This window comes from Nelumbo nucifera, chromosome 7 (assembly GCF_055504915.1).
Source record: "Nelumbo nucifera cultivar China Antique chromosome 7, China Antique-T2T, whole genome shotgun sequence".
In the NCBI taxonomy this organism is placed as follows: Eukaryota; Viridiplantae; Streptophyta; class Magnoliopsida; order Proteales; family Nelumbonaceae; genus Nelumbo; species Nelumbo nucifera.
In genome coordinates this window covers 25,991,749-26,018,722 of record NC_142655.1, presented here as the reverse complement: position 1 = coordinate 26,018,722, position 26,974 = coordinate 25,991,749, and the positions used below count along the sequence as shown (strand labels likewise).

At 42.7% G+C, this 26,974-nt stretch overlaps 1 protein-coding gene and 1 pseudogene across 1 annotated transcript; one reads left to right on the top strand and one right to left on the bottom strand.

Moving 5' to 3' along the window:
• Window positions 1-344: 344 nt before the first annotated feature.
• On the bottom strand, window positions 345-8,373 carry LOC104593437 (uncharacterized). Its single transcript, XM_010253272.3, has 2 exons — window positions 7,285-8,373; window positions 345-1,359 (listed from the first exon to the last, which is right to left on the bottom strand). Exon 2 carries the CDS (start codon window positions 1,288-1,290, stop codon window positions 481-483), a length of 810 nt encoding a protein of 269 aa, XP_010251574.1. The 5' UTR covers window positions 1,291-1,359; window positions 7,285-8,373; the 3' UTR covers window positions 345-480.
• On the top strand, window positions 8,237-25,126 carry LOC104593676 (cation/H(+) antiporter 18 pseudogene; annotated as a pseudogene).
• Window positions 25,127-26,974: the final 1,848 nt, after the last annotated feature.

The following is a 26,974-nucleotide window of genomic DNA, read 5'->3' as shown; positions in this document are numbered from 1 at the left end:
TGGTGTAAAAGTATAAGAACATAGATGAGTTAAATTGCAAATTCTGATGTATTTTTTTTTTATATTTTACTTTATATTCTTTGTTTGCAGTGTAAATAAAGTAAAATAAAACCCAAAGCAAAGTAAGGTAAAATCCGGAGGAAAAGTCCACTAGAATTTAAACTTTTATGAATTTATATTTCCATGCAATTATACAAATACAGATGAAATTGCGTTGCAAATAAATGCAAACAAATGGAGCCGAAAGCAAAAATGAGAACAAAAAAAGCGCAAATAGAGAAAAGGAACGAAGTAACAACGACTAAAGACTAAACTGAATCAGAAACCACTAACACAACACCGCCCGTTCACACTAGACAAACAAACAATACCCGAACCAAATCCTGAGATGGAAGGTAACGAAAGCATCAAAACAATCTTGAACGTCGATTGTGAAGGAAAATGAAAAAAAAAATAATAATAATCTTCACGGTCTCTCTATCAGTCCAGTTCTACGTCAGATGCGGTTGACGATATCTGCTGGTTCTGATCCAACGGACACAGATGAATCTTCATCTGAAACCCCAACCCCAAGCCACACAGCAACCTTACTCCGCCGCCGTCCGAGCTCTTTTCATCCATCTTGCCGGAAACCTCTCTTCTCCCATTCAAGTCCGTCAGGACCGTGGACGTCGTCGACGTGGATGAAGAAGCGGCGGATTCCGAATCATCCGAATATTCCCCGGAATAATCTCCACGTGAATGCTGGCAAGATTCTTCGAAGGAGCTTTTATTGGTCTTGGATGGTTGTCTGGATTGGCGGTCGCTCTGGCGGGGGCGGTTCTTTCCCATTAGATCACGGTACCCGATCGCAGAGAATCCATTCAAGGCCGCGAAGTCAGTGCGGTTTTTTATAACCATAGCGCCGATGTTCAGTACGCCGTGGAATCTGCCGGAGGAGGGGCGGCGAATCTGGAGAGCGGAGAAGGTGGGAGCGCTGGAGGAGAGACAGTTGCCAATGAGAAAACGGACGGTACCTATGAGAGTATCTTTCAGGTAGCCGACGACGTAAATCTCAACGGAGACGGCAGAGGTGTCGGTGGAGAGGAAAGCGGAGGAGACGCGAAAGATGAACTTGTCATTCCAGGTGGGGTTTTCGCAGCCGACACGGTCGACACGGGTGCGGAGCTTGATGGCGGAGTCGATCCAGGCGACAGCGTAAGTCTGCATGCGGCGGAGGTTAGCAGAGGGGGGCTTGAGGCCTTGAGCGGAGATCAAGTTAATCTCCAAGAGATGAGTTTCCGATTCCATGGCGTGCTTCTCTTCTCCTTCTAGACCTTCTCTTTTTCTTTATTTCTATCTTTCTATCTCTCCTCTCTTCTGATGATGATAGTAAACCAAAAGGTCGTGAGTAACTGAGGATTGGGTTCAAGAAAGAAGAAATCAAGAAACGGAGAAGGGCACGACGTAGAAGAAAGATGCAGAACGAGAGGAGAACGTCTGGGCACTCTGCAGCCAGTGTGTGTTATATGACTTAAGAGGGGAGAGAGAGAGAGAGCGAAACACGTATGAGAGTTTGGTCTGCAGATGCCGAAGGCCATGAATGAAACTCACGAAAGCTTTAAAACGCCTGTTCGTGGGCCGAAAATTTGAATGGATCCGACCCGGTGACCGAACCCGAATCAGTATAAAGCCAAGCCCGAAACCCGGCCCATGAACAGGATCCATCTTTACCCCTCGGCATTGTGGTCTGGTTATTTATTTATTTATTTTTATTTTTTTTGATGTGAGAGGGCCTGAGCGAGATTTGGCACATTGTTGGGGCTTACCCGGCCCGAATTTGGGCTGGTCCGGCACGGCACAACAGGATGGCAAGCGGGCCATGCCAAGCCTAGCGTGATGGTTTGGGCCATGCTGGGCCTAGGGTTCTAGGTCCACGGGCCGGCACGGTACGACATGACTGTGCGTGTTGAGCTGCTCACAGCCCACGTGTTGACACATCCCAGCCTGTGACACTACACGCGGCACGACCTGCCACAGGCTCGTAGCAGGTCGTGCTTGGCCCATCCGATGAACTAGCCATTGGGAGGGTCCCCAACGGATAATTTCAACTTTTTGGGTGTTTTTTATAAAAATACCCCCCCCATAGCTATAAACAACTATATAGGGGGGTATTTATGTATTTTGGTTTAGGGAGGAGAAAGAATGACACAAATGCCCCCAATAGCTATTATAATAGTTAGTTTGTGGGGGCATTTTGGGTAAAGTGATAAATAACTTTACAATAACCAAAATATCCCTTTCAACAACTAAAAAATGACTAGTTTTTAGGGTATTTTGGGCAATTGAATTATTTCTAATTCCTATAAATAGCCCTATCCTCCACCATTCTCATCACACCAATTCAACAATTCTCTTAATCTCTTCTCTAGTTCTCATTCTCTTTCAAGTCTCAATCTTTCAATCTCATGCATTCTCTGATTCTCCAATTCTCAACTTGATTGAAGTTTCAACAAGAAGAAGGCTTGTTCAATAGCTCAAGTATCTCAACTCTCAAGTTAGCAATTTGGGAGGCTTGGACTCTTCGAGTTGAAAGGCTTCAACCGTTGAAATCAAGTTGGGGTTCCAACTAGCAATTTGGGTAAGTGCAATTAAATTAATTTTTACTTTTTAGAATTTAAAAAAATGACCGTCTCTTCTTCGAACCAATTCCCCATCATGTTCAATGTCAATGATATTTAGTCGCAGCATGGTAGTATTAGCACCGATATGGATGCTATTGATATTAACGGAACTTTCACCCCTAATACTAATACTAGGGGAAAGAGAAAGAAGGCTACTAAGTTGATTAGCCCGCTTTAGAAAATATTTAAAATAGAGGTGGTTCAAGGGAAGGGAAAAAGAATTATTTGTCAAAAATATAGGAAAGATTTTAGCTATTATAGCAAGGGTGGTACTAGACATTTGGGCATGTATTTGCTCACCCATGAAGATGAAGAAGAAAAAGAAAAAGAAGAAGAAGAAGAAGAAGAAGAAGAAGAAGAAGAAGAAGGGAGAGAAACAACACAAACACAAATATGGTGGGGTGTTTTGGTACTTTTAAATATTCTCAAGAAAAAATGAGGCAAGAATTAGCAAAATACATTGTACATGCTGAACAACCATTTTTGTTAGTTAAAGATACTAAACTTAAAAAATGGTTACATAGTTATGTAAATTCACAATTTAAAAAAAATTATAGGAATACTATTAGCTTAGATGCTTTAAAATTTTTTGGGGAATTGTCTAAAATTCACCATGAGTTTTCAGTATCTCTTAAACTCAACTCACCACAACTTTTCAAAATGTCTAAAACTCACTATATCAGTAAATTTTTATTTTCCAAAAACTCACATTTCGTTAGTGCATCGTTAATGCTTCTTAATAGAGGTGTCTATGTCAGCATAAATAACAATTTTCATGACCAAATTACCCTTGAATGGCGAGTTAGAGGAAAAATGGTCTTTTTTTAGTTTTCAATTTTCTTGTTTTTTTTTTGCATTTTAGTGTTTTGTTATAATTTCCAATGTTTTTTATAATTTCTGTTTTTTTTTACATTTTTCTATTTTCTACGATCTATAAATTTTCCTATACTTTTTGTTACCTTTTGCAATTTCTGTGTTTTTCTATAATTTTGGGTGTTTTTTCAACAATTTTTATTTTCTGATTTTGTTTTTCAATTTCTATAGTTTGTATATTTTGAAAATAATTTTTTTATTTTGTTTGCAATTTCTCCAAATTTTTATATTTTTTGCAATTTCTATGTTTTTATGTATTTTATATTTGAAAATATTTTTTTGATCTTTTTCCTTTTTCCATGTATAAATATTAAAATGGTAATATATTAACACCCATTAATTTATTTTGTATATATTTTTATATTTTTCTATGAAGGTTAAAATGGTAATATATTAACACCCGTTAGTATGTTTAACGTTAAGTTAGTGACATGTGAGTTTTAGACATTTTGAAAAGTTGTGAGTTTAGGAGAAATGTTGAAAACTCATGGTGAGTTTTAGACAATTAGGGGTGTCAATTGGCCAGTTTTGGGTTGGATCCAATTTGATCGAAACCTTATCAAATCGGATTTGGACAATCAGTATAATTATTGGATTGGGCCAATCCAAAATAAATTGGTTCATATTCTTATTGGTCTGAATTTGACCTAAACCAAATTTCTAATAATCCGATCACGTGGTCAAACCCTTGTCCAATTTGATACCGATCAAAACTAAACTCGACATAAAATCACTTTTATGAAAATACTTTTACAAAAGCACTTTTATAAAAGTAATTTTATGAAAGTACATTTATGAAAGCACTTTACGAAATCACTTTCACAAAAGTGCTTTTATGAAAGCACTTTTACAAAAGTAGTTTTATAAAACCACTTTAATAAAAGAACCTTACAAAAGTACTTACACGAAAGCACTTTTACAAAAGAACTTTTACAAAAGTAATTTTATAAAAGAACTTTTATGGAGGTACTTTTACGAAATCACTTTTATGGAAGTACTTTTACAAAAGTATTTTTACGAAAGCACTTTTTTAAAAGCACTTTTATGAAAGAACTTTTACGAAAGTACTTTTATAAAATCACTTCTATGGAAGTACTTTTACGAAAGCAATTTTATGGAAGTACTTTTACAAAAGTGTTTTTTCAATACCAAAAGGGCATATTTTATAATTTTTAGATTTCTTCATTTTAATATATTTTGACATGTTCTATTTTTTTATATATAATTTTTGATATTTCAATTAGTTTGGATTAGATCCAATCCAGTCCATTTGCATTTTAATGGATTGGATTGGATTTGGTTTGTATTGGATTTGGACTGGATTGAGTCCAGTCCATTTGTAAGTGGACTCGCATTGGGATGGATCGAATTGAACCAAATCTAGTTCAATTGACACCTCTATAGACAATTTTCAAAATTTTTTTATTCATATAAATAAAATTTAGTTTATATGTTATCAAATCTTAATTCTAAAGTTGCAAGTACTTCTAATATTTGGACTTCTAAATTTAACATAAGTTATATTTGTGTTACCGGTCATTTTATTGATGAAAATTGGTTTTTAAATAAAAGAATTTTAAGTTTATTTGGCTTGAATGGCCACATACTGTCCCAACTATTGCTATAAGTATTTTAAATACTTTACATGCTTATGGAATTGATAATAAATTATTTTCTATTAGTTTTAATAATGCTAGTAATAATGATTCAACAACAAATATTTCAAAATCTCAATTAAAACCATGTTTAAATGGTAAGTTATTTCATATCAGATGTGCATGTCACATCTTAAATTTATATATACAAGATGCTTTAAATATTATTTCTACTCATATTTCTAAAATTAGAACTTGTGTTATATATATTAAAAGTTCTAGAGCAAGAAAATAAGAATTTAAATATTTATGTCAAAATTATGGTTTAAAATATAAACATTTTATATTAGATGTTAAACATAGACGGAAATCTACCTATGCTATGTTAGAAAGTTGTATTTCTCACAAACAAATTCTTAGTGATTTTTATAATGCGAAAATGCCTATTGATATTATACTTGAGGAAGACTGGGAAAAGACAATTTGAATAAGAGATTTTTTAAAACATTTTTATGATGCAACTAATGAATTATTGGGTATTTATTATCTAATTAGTTGTAATTTAGCTTATCAATTAATGACGATTAGTGATTGTTTTGCAAAATATAGAAAGAATCCACAATTTAAAAGTATTGTTGAAATAATGAAAAATAATTGTAAAAAATATTGGGAGAACATTTATTATCTTTATTGCTTAGCTATAATATTAGACCCTAGGATTAAGAAAGATGGTTTAGATGTTTTACTTGAAACATATTGTGAAAATATGAATATTGAAATTGGAAATAAAAAAGAAGGAATTAATAGTTTATTATTTGAAATCTATAGTTTATATGAATTTGAAGTAATAGGGAATAATAAAAATTCTACAACTTGTACAATTGCATAAATAAGAGGCAAAAATTCACTGCTTAACAACAAGTTTATTTATTGAACTTCATTTTTATTTACAAGCAAAATTTTCTACTTTAGGTGATTCTTCATTTACTTCGGAGGGAACAAATAATTTTAATATTTTAGACTGATGGAGTGAACATGCAAAAAGTTATCGAGTTCTTACCGCTGATGCGCATTTGCTTTAAAGATTGGCTAGATCCTAAAGATAGATTACAAGACAAAGGAGGGCATGACACTACACCCGATGTTTTACTTGAAGCAGATGATCAAAGTAAAAAACAATAGGAGAAAATAATGAAGTCAATATTTTTTGTATACTCAATAGTTGTATAGCATTTTTTCAAATTATTGTAAGTTTTGTTTTAATTTTATTTAATTTATTCGATATTTTTTATTTTTAATTTGTAAGTATATTGTATTTTTATATTTTATTAATTTATTCCATTTTCCAATTCTCATATTTCATTCAACCAACCATTGTATGCTTTGTATCATTTAAAATTAAATGAAATAAAATTCCTATTATTCTTCCAATTTGCTATTGATTTTGAGTCTTTGCCTCTTTGACTTCTTATTTAATTAAGTATTTTTTTTTCATTTCTTTGTTAGACTTATTATTTTTTCAAATAGTACCCAAAGGAAAGTTAAATATTTTGGTTTTACATAGCAAAGAAATAGAAAAATAAAAAATGTCAAAAAACTAGTCTAACCCGGTTCGGCTCATGCCCAGGGCCCGACCTATGACCCAGTCCGACACAACCTACAACCCACCCAACCTAGGCCCGCAGCATGACATGGCACGACATGGACCCACATGGACTTAAGTCATGGACCATACTAGGCCAATCCCCCAAATTATCCATGGGAAGGGGCGACACGACCTGTTTTACACCTCTAGGAGTGGAGACAAAGCACGGCACAAATGAGTTCCAGTAACCTTACCAAGAACACTTAATGCACCTCCATCCTTGGAGCAACTTTGTGTTTAATTAATGAATTAAACTTAATTGCTTGTTAAATTAATAAGCTATCTAAAGTAATTAAGTCAATAAATTTTTAATAAAAATAATACAGTTAAGATGAGTTAAAGCAAATTTATTATTCAAATTTTAATGTTTTGTAGGTTACACAATTATTCTAATTAGATGTATTACTAAATGATGTGTAAGCTTAATTAATTTGAATTTTTGAAAAAAATATAAATGATAATCATATAATGTTTTGTGTTTCCGTTAATGTTCAGTTAAAAATGTTACCGTCTTTGTCTTTATGAGAGAGGATGTTGGTGTTTCAGTCGTCACTGCAACTGCCGCCGGTGATGGTGCTGCCTCTCATAATTTCAAACTCAAGAGAATGGTGGAAATGATTCCGAACTCTACTCCCAATGACATGGCAACGCATGTCTAGTTCTGTTCCCAGACCGATGCACACAGCAGCAACTTCCAAGCCAAATGGACCACCGACGACGCTTTCTCCGCCTCGTGGCTTGGCGTCCATTGCACCGACAAAACAAACTCAAATATCCCAAAATTCCTATCAATCTTCTTGTTCAACTCCAAACTCAAGTACGCCTCAAATCTGTTTGGTGCCATCGGCAACACCCACTGCCTAGAACAATACATCAATCCTAGTTCGGGTTTCGCTATAGATCCCACAGAGATGATGGATCGGAGATTACATTGGGCCCTAAAACCCCTACAACTCCTAAAATGCTGGATTGAGCGATCAGCGGAGAGAGGTGGGAAATCTCTGGGTAGTTCCAGAACTTGCGAACAGAAGAGGTAGACTACCTTGTAGAGTATCTCTCAGATTTAAGATTCCGTCTACCTGGCAAGGGAGTTTCTGCTGAGTATCTCTTAGATCTGTAAGGAACCTAGATCTGAGATTTGAGAGATACTCAATCTGAAAGAACCCCAGTTTCCATGGGCCTTTGACATTATAGGCCTCTTCTACGCCTGCTCCACCACGCAAGCCAACCCCACATTCAGCATCGCTACCATCTCCAACAATCGTAGCATGGAAGAAGTTAGGGTTGGACGATACCATGGTTTGAGCCAACGCAAGGCGTGGGAAGGGAACCTATGAACGAACGGACCGGTAATGGGCTCATGCCGTAGAACCCAACATTTCCTCCAACACTTCGCAATCCAAATTTCTTCACCAGTCCGAACGGCACCTTCCGAATTTCAAGGACCATCAAAGGCTCCGATGTCGGAGTCGTCTTCCCATTTTCGATTGATCAAATCGGAAACTGTGCTGTGTCCAACGGATCTTGGCAGCTGTGGAGAACAGGTGCCCGAAGAAGACTAGAAGGTTTCGTCCATCCTTCTCTCCCCCTCTTCTCTCCTTCCTCTCTCCATCATCTTTGCATCCTGCTCATTGCCGCCACCATCCTTACTGCTGCAAACAACATCTGAGAGAGAACATTCGTCTCTCCCGCACTTTTTCTCTTAACATAAGGGTAAAAGGGGCATTTCATATTTTTCCATTTTGATTTAACGATGATGGGTAGGGGTGCATACCCTCTCTTCCTTTGTAAGAGTTCCAACAAAATAGGTTCCAACACTATATGCAATGAGTGATATGAGATCATGTTAGTAGGGGGTTGGAACTTTTTTAATTGGCAGAAAATCTCAAAATTCATTCCACCCTTCTAACATCATCTAACACCATACATCTCATACATGACGGTTTGTAGTCTGTGGTGCATATGCTAAAACCGAAATCATGGCTTCTGAATGTTTTGGGGGCCCATTAACGTCACTTTATCCAATTTAAGGTGGGGCCATATCATCAAGACATTGAAGGACTACGTAGTAGATGTTTTTACCTTGGGGATTCAACTTCCCCGGATGGCTCTTGGCATAATATAACCCAAAAATTAGAAAGATCTCAGTTCACTTTCACCGGGCTCTCATGTGATTCAGGAAAAGGAAACCAAGGTAAGGAAAAATAAAAGGAGATAACTGTTGGATAGGTCGTGTGTGTGTGTGTTTTTTTTCTTTTTAATTGGAATTGTTAGTTCATGCAATCAATGCATGAAATTGGTTTGTTTGATCGGATGGTTTTGGTTTTGAAGATCAGTTATATAAAACGACATTTGAATTTGTCTCTTGGTTGAACTTGGAATCCATGATGAATTGGAATCTTGGTCTGCTTGGGAAGTAAAGGTAGGAAAAGGAAAAAAAAAGGGTAAGGAAACACTTTCACAGGTTTGTACAGGTTTCCCTATATTTTCCTTCCGTTCTTACCTTTTGTTTGAAACCAAACACAGCTTATATTAATGGCAACCTTTGCTCCGTGGCATGTATTGCGAGGAATCATTTAGGAGAAATAGTGGACTTAAAAGCTTCCAACTTACGATTTACAATCATCAACCTAACCAAAGCTTGGGCAGCACGGGAAGCTTATAACTTGGAAAGCTTTGTCATGATTTACAATCATCAACCTAACCAAAGCTTCCAACTTACGATTTACAATCATCGTGATTGTTGTAAGTTCCTAATTAATATCATGATTTTACATACTGTGTTGACACATTAATATATTGTTTGGAAAGCTTTGTCACTTGGCTAATTAAAATACAGAAATGATTTGCAAATGAATTTTATTTCTTTCTCAGAGAATTTATCTTGTTTTAATCCTTTCTTGGGAGTCCTTCGCTTTCCCTTCTTTAATTATATTCAGTTGTATTTATGAATGTAACTGATGAAGGATGATTTGACTCGACCTATGAAATGGAGACACGTGGACACTGACTCAGCGTAAGCGACAGTTCAGTATTGTGGTCCAGTACAGCTAAGTAGTGGGCCTATAAAGCAACTCGTTACATCGTAGCACGCTAAAGGAGGAGCTCGCCACAACACGAGCTCCGAGTTTCCCGAGCTACCTCAAAAGGGATATTCCGAGGCAACTTTAACTTGCGAGCTAAGAAAACCAGCTCGCCCGAAACCCCAAACAGACAAGTCATCCCGAGGACTAATTCTACTAAGGGTACTACTGAAGTATTCCAAGCTCGCTACAGAGTAGCTCGGGAATGGACCGCACGAGGATTCCTCAGGAAGCTTCTATTTAACAGGCCGTACCAGTCAGACTGCGCCATGTCCCTAACTGACGGCGCAGTCCCTGTCCTTTCGACAGTCTGCGCCCACGTCTCTCAGTAGGCGGAGGCGTGCCTGTCACTTTGGTGATGTGTCACTCGCCCGGGCAAGCAGTACGTCCCAACGGCCACCTGCGTAGACCTGGCAGGTAACGACTGTGGCAGGGGCCCAGTGGCGGTTATGCTTGATCTCACAGGAGCGCCCCTATAAAATCTCTCAGGGCTGAGGAGAAACTTCTTCTGAAAAAAACCTCAAATCTCTCGAATATAGTGATGCAGCGCGACCTCCACTCTTAGCCTTCGTTTTTCTCTTTACTTCCTGTACACAATACTAACTTAAGCATCAGAGTATTCCCACCGGGTAAATCCCCGGGAATCCTTCCTTTCATCTTCTCAGGTGCCGCACGTTGCCAACAAGGAGCCAGTCAACAGTCAGCTAGGAGTGCCCAGATTGTGCTACATCATTTGGCGCCGTCTGTGGGAAACGCTTCAAAAAGCCTCTCTCTAAACTCTTTCAGTTCCTTCTTCTTCCTTGAAACAATCCAACGCTCACGACTTCCTCTAGCAACGTCGGATGAAGCACGGAAATGGATAACTCCAGGGAACAACCCCAGCTTCCTACTGTCTGTATCGAACAGTTCATCGTCCCCCACTCAGCGGACGGAATCCCCAACTTGAACGTGCCTCTCACAATGGCACCTGTCATCACCCCACTCCCTGCTACAGTCGGAACAACGTTCACCGAACCTTCGGTCGTGCCCCCGGCGGCCAGCCCGAACCAGCTGGAGGACCTGGTGCAGTGCATGAGGGCCATGCAGGCTCAAATGCAACAGTTCAACAACTCCAACTCTATCAACAACACGTATTGCACCAGGTCTCCCAGTATCAGTATCAGCAGTAGTTCCCCTAGTTGCCCCAACCTCAGTGCCTAGCCTCACAGCAAGCCAAGTCTCGCCGCCAGAGCGAGGACCCCTCCGGCCGAGGAGAGACCCCCCAAAATCTCCCAAAAAATCAGACCTCCCCCCACGGCAGACGGGAGAGACCGGCTACGCCGATCTCGCCGCGGGCGAACAGGTCGGGAGGACCCCGGCTCGGTAGGTCTACGTCACCTCGACAGTTGAAGTTTGGAACCCCGATCCTTGAAAACCGGTTCGAGATCCTGGCAACAGACTCCAAGTAGGACCCCTCTGTCCCTAGCCATCACCAGCAGACCGGGATACTCCCTACGCAAACCATTATGGACAGCGCGAAGGTGAGCAGCACGAATGCCGAGCCCATCAAGAAGTAGAGATGCCGCCGCCGAGCTCGCCGATCTGTCACCCGCGATTTGCCCGAGATCATGGGCAAAGAAGAGGTAGGCTCAGCCGAAGCCAAAGCTCCCCTCCTCTCGGTTCCGTCCCCCCTGTCTTCCAAACTCCTGGCAATCCCGATGCCCAATGATTTCAAGCTCCCCCCTCTTGACAAGTACGACGGGTCGTTCGACCCGAACGATCATGTAGACGCCTTCCAGTCACAGATTCACCTGGCGCGAGCCAACGAGCTATGCATGTGCGTGACCTTCTCCACTACTTTTAGGGGAGCAGCCCGCACGTGGTACTGAAACTTGGCGCCTGGGTCAATAAGAAGTTGGGCGCAGTTCGCTTAAGCCTTCACGTCCCACTTTGTCACCAGCAAACGGTGCCCGCGAACTGAAGAAAACATCTTCAACAAAGCACAAAGAGAGGGAGAGTCCATCCGGAGCTATATCAAGCAGTTCAACGACGCTTGTATGCAGATACCGTGCCTGGACCCCGCCGTACGCCTTGCAGCAGCCATGAAGGGTGTGAAGCACAAAGAGTTCAAGTGGCACATGGTCGTTAACCAACCCGCGACCATAACCGAGTTTCTGAAACTTGCGGATAAGTTCATAGCCACTAAAGAGGAGATCAACCAGAAGGGCGAGGGCGCACCCGAAAAACGAAAGAGAGAAGGAGAGCCTTCCAGTCAAGGGGACACCCGAAGGAAAAAAGAAACAGTTCAGGGGGCAAAGCCGAGTCAATTGTTCTGAGCTCGTGCACCGGACCGAGCTGATTACACCCCACTGAACGCGAAGCGGGCCGAAATCCTGATGGCGATCAAGGACGCCCTATACGTGAAGTGGCCACCCCGTCTGAGGGGGAATCCCAATGAAAGAAATAAGAGTTTGTATTGTAGTTTTCACAAAGACCACGGTCACAGTACTGAGAATTGTAAAAACCTCCGCGACGAGATAGAGGAGCTCATCCGTCGTGGATATTTGAGAAACTTTGTACAAAATAATAATAATAACAATAGTAATAGAACAGGTCGGCAGGGGGAGCACGATAGAGATGCTCCCGAGTCTAGTAGCAGGCTGGCCGAACAATCGCAGAGGCAGCCTCCAGAGGAGAGGCCAGTCCGGGGAACCATCCACATGATAGTGGGAGGTTCTATCGTCGCGGGTTGCACTTCAGCAGCAGCTCGGACTTCGATTCGTGAAGCCACCCGAGAGGAGCAGAACCCCCCAAAGCGGCCGAGGACAGAGGAGCCAATTTTCTTCACAGAAGATGATGCGTGAGGAGTCCACTAGCCCCACGATGACGCGCTCGTAATAAAGCTAAGAATCAACGACTTTGAGGTCAGGCGTGTACTCGTCGACTCAGGCAACTCAGCCGACATTCTGTTTAAAGCTGCGTTTGACCAACTCCAGCTGTAGAGAAGCGACCTAAAGCTCGCAGACACTTCTTTGGAAGGCTTCAGCGGAGAAGAAGTCTGGCTCTTTGGGAAAATAACAGTACCTGTGGAAGTCAGCACATGGCCTTGTGTGGTCAGGTTCAAGCACGACTTCTTGGTGGTCGCGACCCCCTCCCCCTACAACGCCATAGTTGGTCGACCGATCACCCATGTCCTACGGGCGGTGGTCTCCACTTACCACTTGGCTATGAAGTTCCCAACAGACTTCGGTGTGGGAGTAGCGCGGGGCGACTAACTCGAGTCCCGCAAGTGCTACGTTGCCGCCCTAATGGGGAAAAACAAGGTGCCTGATGACCTCGAACTGGAATGACCTACGGAGCAAGGCGAAGAGTGAGTCTTGCCCTCGGAAGAAACAGTCATGGTCCCGACCTCAACAGCAGACCCAGCTCGGACGCTTCAGATCGGCGCTTCCGTTCAGGAGCCCCTACGATCCGAACTGGTAAGCTTTTTACTTCAAAATTTAGATATTTTTGCATGGTCTGCGACAGAAATGCCCGGTATAGACCCAGAACTCGTAACTCACAAGCTGAACACTGATCCTGTAGTTAGGCCCGTTAGACAGAAGAAACGCAACCTAGCCCCAGAACGGTGAAAAGCGGTTGACGAGGAGGTCGAGAAGCTCCTCGCAGCGGACTTCATAAGAGAAGTCCACTACCCGAGCTGGGTAGCCAACCCTGTCTTGGTAAAGAAGGCCAACGGCATGTGGCGCATGTGCGTCGACTACACCGACCTGAACCGGGCTTGCCCAAAAGACTGCTTCCCGCTCCCCAGAATTGACCGTTTGGTGGACGTGACCTCAGGGCATTGGACGCCTACTCGGGCTATAACCAAATCAAGCTGGACCCGGCGGATGAAGAAAAGACTGCCTTCATTACTGAATTCGGCCTGTATTGTTACAAGGTTATGCCCTTTGGCTTGAAAAACGCAGGGGCAACCTTTCAAAGGCTCATAAATAAATTGTTTGCGCCGTTAATTGGCAGAAAAGTAGAATGTTATATAGATGATATGGTCGTCAAAACCCAATTCTTACATGAATTAATACAAGACTTGCATTATGTTTTTGAAATTTTGCGTAAGTTTAATATGAGATTGAATCCAACAAGTGTGTGTTCGGTGTGACATCGGGTAAATTCCTAGGATACATCGTTAACCGGCGCGGCATTGAAGCCAGTCCAGATAAGGTTAAGGCCATCTTAGACATGAGACCACCCCGTAAGTTGAAGGAGGTTCAGAGGTTGAATGGTCGCATAGCCGCCCTGAGCCGCTTCATGTCCAAATCGCGGACCGCTATCTGCCGTTCTTTAAGGCAATCAAGAGCAAAGGGTTCGATTGGACCCAAGATTGTCAGCTCATGTTTGACGAGCTCAAGAAATACCTCGCTAGTGTGCCGATCTTAACCCAACCCGAAGAGGGCGACGTTTTAGAACTGTACTTCTCGGCGAGCGACGAAGTGGTCAGTTCGGTACTAATAAAGGAAGTAGATTGGGTCCAACGACCCATCTATTATGTTAGTAAAGTATTGTAGGGAGCAGAGACGAGATACCCGGAGATAGAAAAGCTAGCGTACACACTGGTAATTGCAGCTCGGAAGCTTTGCCCGTACTTCCAGGCTCACACTGCTATCATTCTCACTGACAAACCTCTGAGGCTTGTCTTACTTAAGCCCGAGGTCTCTGGTCGGTTGACGAAGTGGGCCGTTGAGCTCAGCGAGTACGATCTCCAGTACAAGCCGCGAACTGCAATTAAGGCCCAAGCCTTAGCAAATTTCATTGCCGAGTGCACATTTAGCTCTGAAGCCCCCAGGCCAGTTGAGCACGAGGCTCCCAATCTAGGTGAGCCCGGAACTCTCAGGCCGGTCGAGTCCGAGCCCCGTGAGGTAGTAACCAGTGTGGCATCTCTTGTAGTTCAGCCAAGCCCGAGCTGGGATGAGGAGCCCTAGATCCTTCACGTAGATGGCTCCTCAAACCAGTGGGGCAGTGGAGCCGGAATAGTTCTGTACGGCCTAACTGGCACAAAACTGGAGTACGCGCTATGCTTCGAGTTCGCGGCATCTAACAATGAAGCGGAGTACGAGGCGTTGATAGCTGGACTAGCTCTAGCCAGAGAAGTAAAAACCAAGCACATCGTTATCTGCAGCGACTCCTAGCTTGTGGTCAACCAGGTCACCGACGAGTACGAAACTCGCGAGCCAACCATGATCACCTAATTAGCCAAAGTCAGAGAGGCCCTGCTCAACTTCCAGTCACACTTTATCAGACAAATCCCTAGGTCAGAGAACGCCGAGGCCGACGCCCTGTCCAGGTTAGCCAGCACCAGTGACATCACCATGAGAACCATATACATAGAGGACCTGTCTTGGCCTAGCATTCTCAGGGGGGCAAAGAAGGTCACTCCCGTCGCTCAAGCAGAGCCGAGCTAAATTGACCCGCTCGCGAGCTTCTTGCTACACGGGACCCTCCCTACAGACTGCAATGCAGCTAGAAGGGTGTAGCGCCAGGCAACCAAATATGTCATGATAGATGAACAACTATACCGGAGATCTTACACACTCCCCTACTTACATTGCTTACGACCTACCGAAGCCAAGCTCGTACTCCGCGACACCCATGAGGGTCTATGCGGTGGGCATTTGGGGGGCAGGGCCCTCGCCCAAAAGGCACTCTGGAAAGGGTATTATTGGCCAATAATGAAGGCAGACGCTATCGAGCTCGTCAGAAGATGTGACAAATGCCAAAGACATGCCAATATTCACCACCAACCCGCCGTTGACCTCGAGTATCTCACCAGCTCGTGGCCCTTTGCGTAGTGGGGCATCGATCTACTCGGGTCATTCCCGCCAGCAACGGGTGGAAGAAAGTTCTTAGTAGTGGCAGTGGACTATTTTACCAAGTGGGTAGAAGCCGAGCCCCTCGTGACGATCACAACCCGAAATGTCCAAAACTTCTTTTGGAAGAACTTCATGTGCCGCTTCGGATTACCTCGAGTGTTGATCTCCGATAACGGCAAGCAGTTCGAGGACATCAAATTTCAAGACTGGTGTCGAGACATGGGGATCCAACAGAATTTTACTTTAGTCACGCACCCTTAAGCAAACGGTCAGGCAGAAGTCATGAACAGAGCCATCATCTGCGAACTAAAGGCACGGCTGGACCGAGCTAAAGGATTGTGGGCAGATGATCTACCCAGTGTCCTATGGGCCTACTGGACCACGGAGTAGACCGCCACGGGAGAAACACCCTTCAATCTCACATACGACACCGAAGCAGTGATCCCCGCAGAGATCGAAGTACGTACGCTGCGCCTAGAAGCATACAGTGATCAAACAAATGAAGATGAGCTACGTACAAACCTCGACCTACTCGACGAAGTAAGGGACCTCGCGTACATTAGGACCGCAGCCTACTAGTAGAGAGTAGCTCAGTACTATAACGCCAGGGTCAAGAAGCGAAACCTCCGCATTGGCGACCTGGCCCTTCGTAAAGTTATGGTGCCTGAGCTCGGTGCTGGCAAGCTCGGGTCCAACTGGGAAGGTCCTTACCGAGTGAAACGAATGCTCGGGGAAGGAACATACGAGCTCGAGACCCTTAAAGGTAAACAAGTACCTCGAGCATGAAATATTGTCAACCTGAGGCAATATTATAAGAATCGAGTAGGCCACGAGCCACTCCCAAAGCCTAAGGGCCAGAATACCGAGCTAACATGACCTCGTCACAAGAAGACCCCAGTTGCCACTTCGGCCTGGGAGAAATCCAGGAGAGGACTACGGGTCCCTCCCTAAGCCTGAGGGCCACAAGAGGATCTAGTCGCCTGTATGGCATGGGCAAACTCCGCGAGTGGGCCATGAGCTACTCCTCCAGCCCAAGGGCCAAAACACCGAGCTAACATGACCTCGGCATAAGAAGACCCCACTTGCCACTTCGGCCTGGGAGAAATCCAGGAGCGGACTACGGGTCCCTCCCTAAGCCTGAGGGCCACAAGAGGACCCAGTCACCTCTATGGCCTGGGCAAACTCCGCGAGTGGGCCACGAGCCACTCCTCCAGCCCAAGGGCCAAAACACTGACCTAACAAAGACCTCGGCGTGAAGAAAGATAGCCACTTCAGTGGCGAAGGCAAGGTATGAAATACCAAAGGCCTAAGCAGCTCGTCTCGATACGTTGGTCGAACTGAGGAATAACCAACCAATGCTTAGTTCGGACATATGTAATAATCACTTCGCAGTATACCATAGAGGCCTTAAACGTGACAAATCGGGATAATGCCTACCGAAGAGCCCTACTTCGGGTATGTAACTTTAATAGCTCAAATGATGAGATCGCTTTAGCAAAAATAAAGGGAGTTCATCATACTCATAAGAAGGAAGAAACTTTCATTGTCAAAAAAAAGAAGAAAGAGCAGAAAAGGAAAATAACAAGTGCAATAACCAAGCTAAACAACTCGGGAAAGGTTTGATCATCACAGGGCACAATTGCCCAATCAAAAACTTGTTAAAGACCGGGTTTACGGCACCTGGAAGCCACAGAAGCCTAGAGAAATGCCACCTCATGGATCCGTCTCTTCATCCTCTGGAGAGTCAGTCTCCTCTTCATCTGCTTGGTCTGCTGTCTCAGGGGACAGACCTTTCATAGTAATGCCGTCGAGGTTGAGCCCGGAGAACTTCTTCCGAACCAGCCACCGGCAGAGCTTAAACCCTGAGCGGTACGAACCCGAACCATACTCCGCCTGGAGGTCATGAAATTCCTGGGAGTCTTTAAAATCCTAGACCGCTTTCTCTCGCTCAGCCTCCACCATCTGATCAAAGTTTCGGGTCCGATTTAGAAGAGTGTACTCCAAGTCTCGCACCTGCTGCCTGAGGAGTTCCCTCTCCCCCACCATCCTTGACGATTCCTTCCTATAACGTGCGCTCTCTTCAGTAAGCCGAGCGATTTGAGCCTCCTGGTCATGGATGAGCAACTCCTGAGACTCGCTCCCCTTGCGGGTGTGATGGAGCTCGCCCCGGATCCGGTCGAGCTCGACCTAGAGCTTCTGGTTGGCAGCCCGCTAGTCGAGGGCGTCGACATGATGGATGCGTGTCTGGAGAGCCATGGCATGGATGGCGGAATTTACCTATCGACGAAAAAGAAGATCATAAGACAGTGGAAAAGGGCAAAACAAGAGAGAAAAGGGAAAAAGGCCACTTACCACCATGCAATGGGCGGAGGCGAACGCGGAGTGATCCCTAGGCTCCATGTTTCCCCACTGAGCGATCTTGTCATTATTGATTGCCTTCCGACTCCTTCGGCGAGCTACCAGATAATCGTTTACCCCTTCCCAGTTTCCCACTGGGAACCGGGGGTAAGGACGGGGCTGAAGAGGGTTAAAGGGGGCCTCCCCCGGCTGAGGGAGCTCATTTCCCCCAGGGTTAATCCCACTAGTCCCCTCGGGAGGGGGCATCGGAACCTCGGGCGGAGGAGAGGGTAGGACTGGCTCGGAAATCCGAACTCAGTGCTTCCCGAAGGAGGGGTCCGGTCGGGGCACGTCCTCTTCATCTGGCGTCTCTGGCTGCCCGAGAGAAGGTGACGCGAATCGGCAGTAGACATGATGGCTGCCAAAAGACCACAAGATATTAGTCCAACAAGAAACAAAATACATGTGTACACGATAGTCACAAGGCACTACGCGACCTAAAAGGCCGACCTACCCAGGCTCAAGCCTACCTGCACGAGCTTCTCCTTGGCCAAGTAGTCCGAGCAAAGGAAGCCTACCAACGCATAGGACCATCGTTTTCTGAATCTCAGGGCCCAGCTCGGCCCGGGGTCCTGAATGGCCCCCCTCCAAGCAGTGGGAAAGGGCCACCCCTCAGGGTTAAGGACCACAAAGTAGTCCCGCTTCCAGGCGGGAATCTTATTCGGCAGCTCGTACAAGAGCTTATAGCCGCGACGGGGAGAGAGGTAATAAAAGCGCCTCTCTGGAGGAACCCCAGGAGCAGCGCTCTTTATACAAAGGATAGAGACAAAAATGTCAAGGTCCAAAGGAAGACAGTACTCGTGACACAGGGATATAGTCCCAACCATGTTTCGAACGGCGTTGGGATGAAGTTGGTCAATAGTGACGTTGAAGTGATTTAGCACCTCCACTATCAAGGGGTGCAAGGGGAGACGCAAGCCAACCTCGAGCTGTTCCTAAAATATTACAATGTCATTGGGACCATGCTCCCAGGGGAAGTTGCCAGTAGGGAGGCTGTAAACTAGGTCCCCAGGGAGGCGAAAGTAGCGGATTAGAGACCTGAGTCTCTCCGCTGTCATTAAGGAAGGGCCAAAGGTATCAGGCTCCCTCCCCCCTAGAAGTAGACGCCATGTCATCGGAGGCCTCCCGAGCCTCCGGGATCTGCTCCCAAGCTCCTCCCGAGCTTGAGGGATCATCATCATCCTAGCTATCGCCCCTGTGATAGGTATGGCATGGGTACCCAGACATGGCTGACGGCGATTGGGACTCACCAGAGTAGACGGAACGGAGCAAACCGAAGAGCTCGAGTAGACTAGGCGAAGTACGCGACCTCAGAATCCAAAGACAGCAAGATGGTGTGGAAGAAGATAGGGCCCGAGGGGGCCCCCTATTTATAGTCCCCATCCTTTCAAATTGACGGCCCAGATCAAAGCAGACCCAATGGTCCACGGGCGCCCTGACCGCACGCCTTCTGAAAATCGAAGGCGATTGGCGGCACATCTTCCACGATTAAGGTAGTCGCAACCGCACGACGTTTGGAATTAAAGGCCACCTCAGCACGTTTTTGGAATCCGAAAAGTCAGAGAAGTCAGAAGATCTCTTGATTCCCGCAAATGCATTTAATGGGGATAGTCAATCAAGTTTGAATTTCGATCAAATCAGTCCATCGCGCTTCATAAACTCCCCACGCTAAGGCGATACTCTTAGCCTGAGGAGTGGGGGGCAATTGATGAAGGATGATTTAACTTGACCTATGAAACGGCGACACGTGGACACTGACCTAGTGTAAGCGACAGCTCAGCATTGTGGTCCAATATAGCTAAGTAGTGGGCCCATAAAGCAGCTCGCTACATCGTAGCGTGCTAAAGGAGGAGCTCGCCACAACGCGAGCTCTGGGTTCCCCGAGCTACCTCAAAAGGGATATTCCGAGGCAACTTTAACTTGCGAGCTAAGAAAACCAGCTCGCCCGAGCCCCCAAACAGACAAGTCATCCCGATGACTAATTCTACTAAGGGTACTCCTGAAGTATTCCAAGCTCGCTGCAGAGTAGCTCGAGAATGGGCCGTACGAGCATTCCTCAGGAAGCTTCTATTTAACAGGCCGTACCAGTTAGACTGCGCCATGTCCCTAACTGACGGCGCAGTCCCTGTCCTTTCGACAGTCTGCGCCCACGTCTCTCAGTAGGTGGAGGCGTGCCTGTCACTTTGGAGATGTGTCACTCGCCCGGGCAAGTAGTACGTCCCAACGGCCACCTGCGCAGCCCTGGCAGGTAACGGTTGTGGTAGGGGCCCAGTGGCGGTTATGCCCGATCTCACAGGAGCGTCCTTATAAAATTTCTCAGGGCAGAGGAGAAACTTCTTCTGAAAAAAACCTCTAATCTCTCGAATATAGTGATACAGCGCGACCTCCACTCTTAGCCTTCGTTTTTCTCTTTACTTCCCATACACAATACTAATTTAAGCATCGGAGTATTCCCACCGGGTAAATCCCTGGGAATCCTTCCTTTCATTTTCTCAGATGCCGCACGTTGCCAACAAGGAGCCAGTCAGCAGTCAGTAGTCAGCTAAGAATGCTCGGATCGTGCTACATCAATAACTATGAAGAGTATCTTGTTATATTACTAAAATTTCCATTCTCTTTCTATTTGTTTATCCTTAATACAGGAAGATTGTTTCTTCTTGTTTTTTATTTCTCCTAAAGGAGTGGTTCATCTAGTATTTGTTTATTTGTCTAAAGTCTAAACCATTGCTTGATAAACCCCATGTTGGTAATTAATTGTTGGAGGTTTCACAGCCCTCGAAATGATCATATCATGGCCCAGTCTACTCCTATACAAAATTTCACTTTGATGCTTTATTTGGATCTGGTGGCTGGTGCCATAAAAACAAAAGATCACAACTTTACATACTGAAATTCTATAGCTAGAAAATTAGAATTCCATACTTGGGACCCTCATGAGTCATGAGATCAACTTTGTGCATCATATGTATCCTTTGTATGTGATAATTCTATAGAACTATATATGTAATTTGTCATAGATAAAGGTGAATTTACCGTTTCTGTTTTACTTTGCTCTTGTGGCAGGGTGGGACACTGCTTGGGCCATCAGCTCTGGGGCGTAACATGAGCTACCTTAATGCAGTCTTCCCAGCAAGGAGCCTCACTGTGCTAGATACTCTAGCCAATCTTGGTCTCAGCCTCCTTTTGTTCCTTGTTGGCTTGGAATTGGACCCAAATTAAGGCTCTTCATCGGACAGGAAGGAACAAAAGGAATTGGTTCATCATTCCTCCTTCGTCAAACAATCTCTAGAAACGTGGATGGAGCTCCATTTCTTTTACTCATGGGTGTAGTCCTCTCTATAACTGCTTTTCAATTTCTATCCTAGCACTTAATTCTAGCTGAGGTCAAGCTCATCACCACTGATGTGGGTCGAATGGCTATGTGAGTTGCAGCGGCTATCAATGATGTGGCTTCATGGGTCCTACTCTGCTCTAGCCATTGCCCTCTCAAGTTCTGGGCATTCCCCCTTGGTGTCCCTTTGGGTCTTTCTTTGTAGGTGTGGTTTTGTCATTTGTAGCATGTTCATATCCCCCCATCTTCAAATGGATGTGTCAACCTTCTCATGAAGGTGAACCTGTGGAGGAGATCTACATACGTGCTACCGTGGTTGCTGTTCTGGCAGTAGGTTTCGTCACTAATTCTATTGGGATTCATGCCCTCTTTGGAGCTTTTGCTGTTGGTATTCTTGTCCCAAAAGATGGACCATTTTCTGGTGCTCTTGTGGAAAAAGTTGAAGATCTTGTATCCAGTTTCTTTCTTGTTTGTTCTTTGTTTCTAGTGGGTTAAAAACTAACATATCCACCATTCAAAGAGCTCAATCTTGGGGCCTCCTGGTCTTGGTTATATTTATAGATTATTTTGGAAAAGTTGTTGGCATTGTTGCCGTCTTTATTGCTTGCAAAGTCCCTTTCCATGAAGCTCTTGCCCTGGGTTTTCTCATGAACACTAAAGGATAGGTGGAACTTAGTCCTCAACATTAGTAAAGACAGGAAGGTATGTTTTAGTTTCTTGATACACAGTGGCCATAAGAATGGATTGAATCTCTAACAAGAAATTTTTATGGTCACTTAGTATCAATAAACTAAAACATGCCTTCCTGTCTTTATCAATGTTGAGGACTATGAGTTCCACCAATCATTTAGTGTTCATGAGGAAACCCAGGGCAAGGGCTTCACAAAAAGGGACTTTGCAAAACAGAGACAACAACAGTGCCAACAACTTTCCCAAAACAAGATGTAAATATAACCAAGACCAGGAGGCCCCAAGATTGAGCTTCTTGAATGGTGGCTATGTTAGTTAACGCACTGAAAACAAAGAACAAATGAAGAATACCAACAACAAAAGCTCCAAAGAGGGCATGAGTCCCAATAGAATTTTTGACGAAACTTGTTGCCAGAACAACCACCAAGGAGCACATATGTAGATCTCTCCTCGATAGGTTCACCTTCATGAGAAGGTTGGCACATCCATTTGAAGATGGGGGAATATGAGCATGCTACAAATGACAAAACCACACCCACAAAGAAGGACCCAAAGGGACACCAAGGGAGAATGCCCAAAACTTGAGAGGGCAATGGCTAAAGCAAGTAGGATCCATGCAACCTCATCATTAATAGCAATAGCTGACATAGCCACTCGACCCATATCAGTGGTGGGGAGCTTGAGCTCAGCTAGAATATGTGCTAGGACAAGAAAAACGGCAAATGAGCCATATTAATGGGCAATGTTCCATGGGAAACAAAGCAACTGATGGGTGCCATTTCATCTCAAGAAAGTATCGTTCTATAGTAAAACATGTTTATTAGGAAGGGTCATGACTCTCGTTAGAGTGGTCATAGGTGGAATATAATCAGCAATTTTGGCTGTTTGGTATTATTCTTGTCATGCAAGCTGATTTCTAATAAACACGCAATTGAATTTATTAGGTAGTGATTTTGTTTTTTCTTTTCATTATTTCCATTATACACATTGATTGCCATGCCATCTTTTAAAAAAGCAAATCGACAAAAAATTGGGAAATAATTGAAATTGGTGATTTCTCCTCCAGACACGATTTTGGGAATAGTTTAAAGAGTGATTTCTCAAGAATATCTAAAATTAGCCAAGGGTAAATTGCATATGAGCATCCTGTACTTTGGCCCTATTCTCACTTTCGTACAAAATTTCAAAATATGTGCCAATCCAGTACCTAAACTTCTAAAATGTCCCGGTTTAGTCCAAAATCGTTAACCTCCATTAAGTGGCATGTGAAAGGATGCAAATGCCCTTTTAGTGTCATCTAATTTTCTTTATCAACTATCCTAATGCCTAAATCTCTTATGGTCTATAGAGAAGAGTAATTTGTCAACCATCCAAATGCCCAAATTGTGAACCTCCTTGGGTGAACCTTGCTTTGACCTTAGCGTAGGAAGAGAGGTTGACATCAAGATCACCCTTGATCTTTCTGGCCTCTTTCCTCAATTCCTCCCAACCTGACTCCCACAACTCTAGATTTGGATCCATCATTCGCAAAAGCAATCAACCTAGCCTTCCAAGGAAAAGAACAGAGAGAGAACAAAGAAGAAAAGGAGAGGGAAAGAAAGAGATAGAATAATAGAATGGAGAGGGAAGATGGATTGGCGGTGGGTTTGAGGTTATTCACCATTACTTTGGTTCAATCTTGATTTTTGATGAAGAAGATGATAAACAATGTCTTATTTCGAACGATTATTTCGATATTTTCAAAAATTTTAAGTCACACATATTATAATGTGATAATGATAACTAACGACCTGCTAATGTTAGGCAAGGATTAAACTATCAATACAATACCCCTGATACATGGCGTATCGTATTCGTATCTATGCTCATTAGCACAGGATCCACTACAACTCTATGCATATCCTGCCAATCGTGTGTATCAACACAATATAGCATTGTATTGATTCGTATTGCACTATATTGGAGGATACAACCCGATGCTCACCATACAGAGGCGTATTGGACCTTAATTTGACAACATATTGAAACCTTGATTTAAGATTTAATTTTTCCCAAAAATTTAATAAGAACTGAGAATTATAAAATTAGTTTATTTTATTTATCTTAAATGATTTATATATTTTATTTTACATATAAATTATATGTTAAAAATAAAAACATATCTATTATTTGAAAAAAAGAGTTATAATTTATTTAAAAATACTAAATAAATATATTTTCCTAAAAACTTAATAAAAATAGTAAATTATAATTATAAAAACTGAATTAAATAATTTAAGATTTAATTTTCTCTAAAATTTTAATAAAAACTGAAAATTATAAAATGATTTATTTTATCTACCTTAAAAGATTTATATGTTTTATTTTAAAATTATATGTAAAATAAACAATTGTATGTTAAAAACAAAGACATTTTTTTATTTTAAAATATAGAGATTACTTATATAAAAATACTAAATAAAAAAATTTCCCAAAAAATGTTTTTCCAATGAGTACAAGTAAACCTTTTTTTCCCTGATGTACAAATAAACTGATTTTTCCAATGAGTACAATATGAGATAGTTTCTTGAGGTGGTGTTTCATTATCAATATGTAAAAAATGTTTTTTTTTATTATTATTTTTTTTTCAGTAGATGATCTTCATGCTGGATATAAGAAAAGCCACAAAGTCTTCCAATTTGCAAATTATTCTTTTTTTTATCAATAGTAAATATTTTATTAAACTATTGCAAAATATATCATGACCTATACCATTCTTTGACTCTTTTATGTCAAGTTTGGTAGATTTACCTGAATTTATTTTGTATTGATTTTCTATCTACATCAATTATGAACTATACCATTCCTCTTTCAGGATCTTCACCTTCAAAAGTGATATTAATATTCTTTATTAGTCTTTGTGGTCCATTTATTAAATGGTATTTGTTTCTTGTGTAGGCAATTCTAGGAGGAAACATCCAGGTCCCTACGCTCACAGGCGATGTTGTTCTCAAGGTTGTTTGAATATCAATCATGTTACTAATCAAATAGATTTATCTTATTCAGCAATGAAACTAACATGGTCTAAAAAGGAAATCATGGGTTTTTGTTTGATAAAGTCGTGCAATCCAAAGTTGGAAACATGGTTTTCAAAACCAGACCGGACCGGACAGTCAGACTGGAAAAACCGGTAACCAGTCAGCCCCTCGGGTCCGGTTTTACTAAAAACTGGAAATTTCTAAAAATTGTTGAAAAAGTTAGAAAACCGTTGACCCGGGCAGTTGGACCGCTAAACCATTCGACCCGGGCAGCAGTTCGTGGGTCACCCTTTTTATTTTCAATGTCTTAAATAAAAAACAAAAAATAGAATACCTTCTCCCCAACCTAGTTGAATGTTTAGTCCCTTTAGCTTTAGGGTTTCCCGAGTTCCCTCCTCTCAACCCTCACACCCAACTGATCACCTACGACCAAATTTGCAGCGGCGGCCGGTGAGTTTGCAGCGACAGGTGAGGGTTTTTTGTGGCAGTAACAATTGTAGCCACTTGCAGTGGCAATCACCTGTGACAATCAGCAATGATCTTGGGTCCTCTAAGCAACATTCTAGAGATGTATATGGAAGAGTTCAACAACACCATGCTCACCAATGTGCGAGGGGTGGCATCGACAATTAAGCATGCAAATCGGGCTATGGTGGAGAGAAAGATATGCGGCTCGATTGTCTGCATTGAAACTATGGCAGCGGTCTTGGGTGACTCTGCTCCTCGTTCATACACCACTTCTAAGCACGCATTGGTGGGGCTGGTCCGGTCAGCCTGTAGTGAGCTGGGGGCTCATGGCATCAGGGTCAACTACATCTCCCCTTTCAGAGTCACTACCCCATTGGCTTGCAACTTGAAGGGCACTATGTTAAAGCCTGCCCATATAGTAGAGGTTGCTCTGTTTCTTGCTTCAGACGAAATAGATGGAGGATTCACAATGGTTAGTCATAGCTACTCCACCATGAGAGAGAGAGAGAGAGAGAGAGAGAGAGAGATTTACTGTTGAAGTTTTATGGTTTTATTTTTCTAATTTTTCTATATTATTTGAATTTTTTTTGTATTTTATTTTTATATTTTTATGTATTTTTCATTGTATTATTTTTTATTTAGATATTTTTATTTTTTTGTATTTTATTGTATTTTTTCTGTTTTTATTTAATTTTCTACTATTTTTTTATTATTTATAAATATATATTTTTATTTTTAATTTATTTATGATGTCACGGGTTGAACCATTCAACCCAGACGATTGAACCACTTAACCGGAAACCTGTCCCCTAACCGGTTCTATTTCTGGTTCATTTTTAAAAACCTTGGTTGGAAACATGTAAATTTTGAAGGACATTTTTATTTATGAAGAATGACTTGAATATCCTGGCATGATTAACTTTACTTCGGTTTCAGGTCCGCCCAGGCACCCAACTTGGTCAGAAGGTTGTAGTGAGAACTGCAAATTCCACGACTTGGGCTGCCTCCAAATTAAAAATTAGGGGTTTTTAGTAATCTCCTCAACCTTTATGTTCTGTTTTTCTTTTTATTGTTTTAGATGCTCGATGAAAGTCTTTACCCTCTAGTGGATCAGTTGGAGCATGATATGGCAGCCAAGGTGATAGGCATGCTCTGAAGATAGACCTGACTGAGGTTTTGCATTTGTTGGAGTCACTTGAAGCCTTGAATGCAAAGGTGGTTGAAGCAATGGAATTGACTGTGAATGTGCATTGAATTGATTGTACGCTTTCTCTTTCTCTTAATGATAACCTTGTTTCCTAAACAGAATTGACTGGGAATGTGCACTAAACAAAATAAATTTTTTTTCTTTTTTCTCCAACTAAAG

What these genes read in the sequence shown, in the direction of transcription:
- LOC104593437 (XM_010253272.3), bottom strand. Translation starts at nt 1,290, where the DNA reads ATGGAATCGGAAACTCATCTCTTGGAGATTAACTTGATCTCCGCTCAA.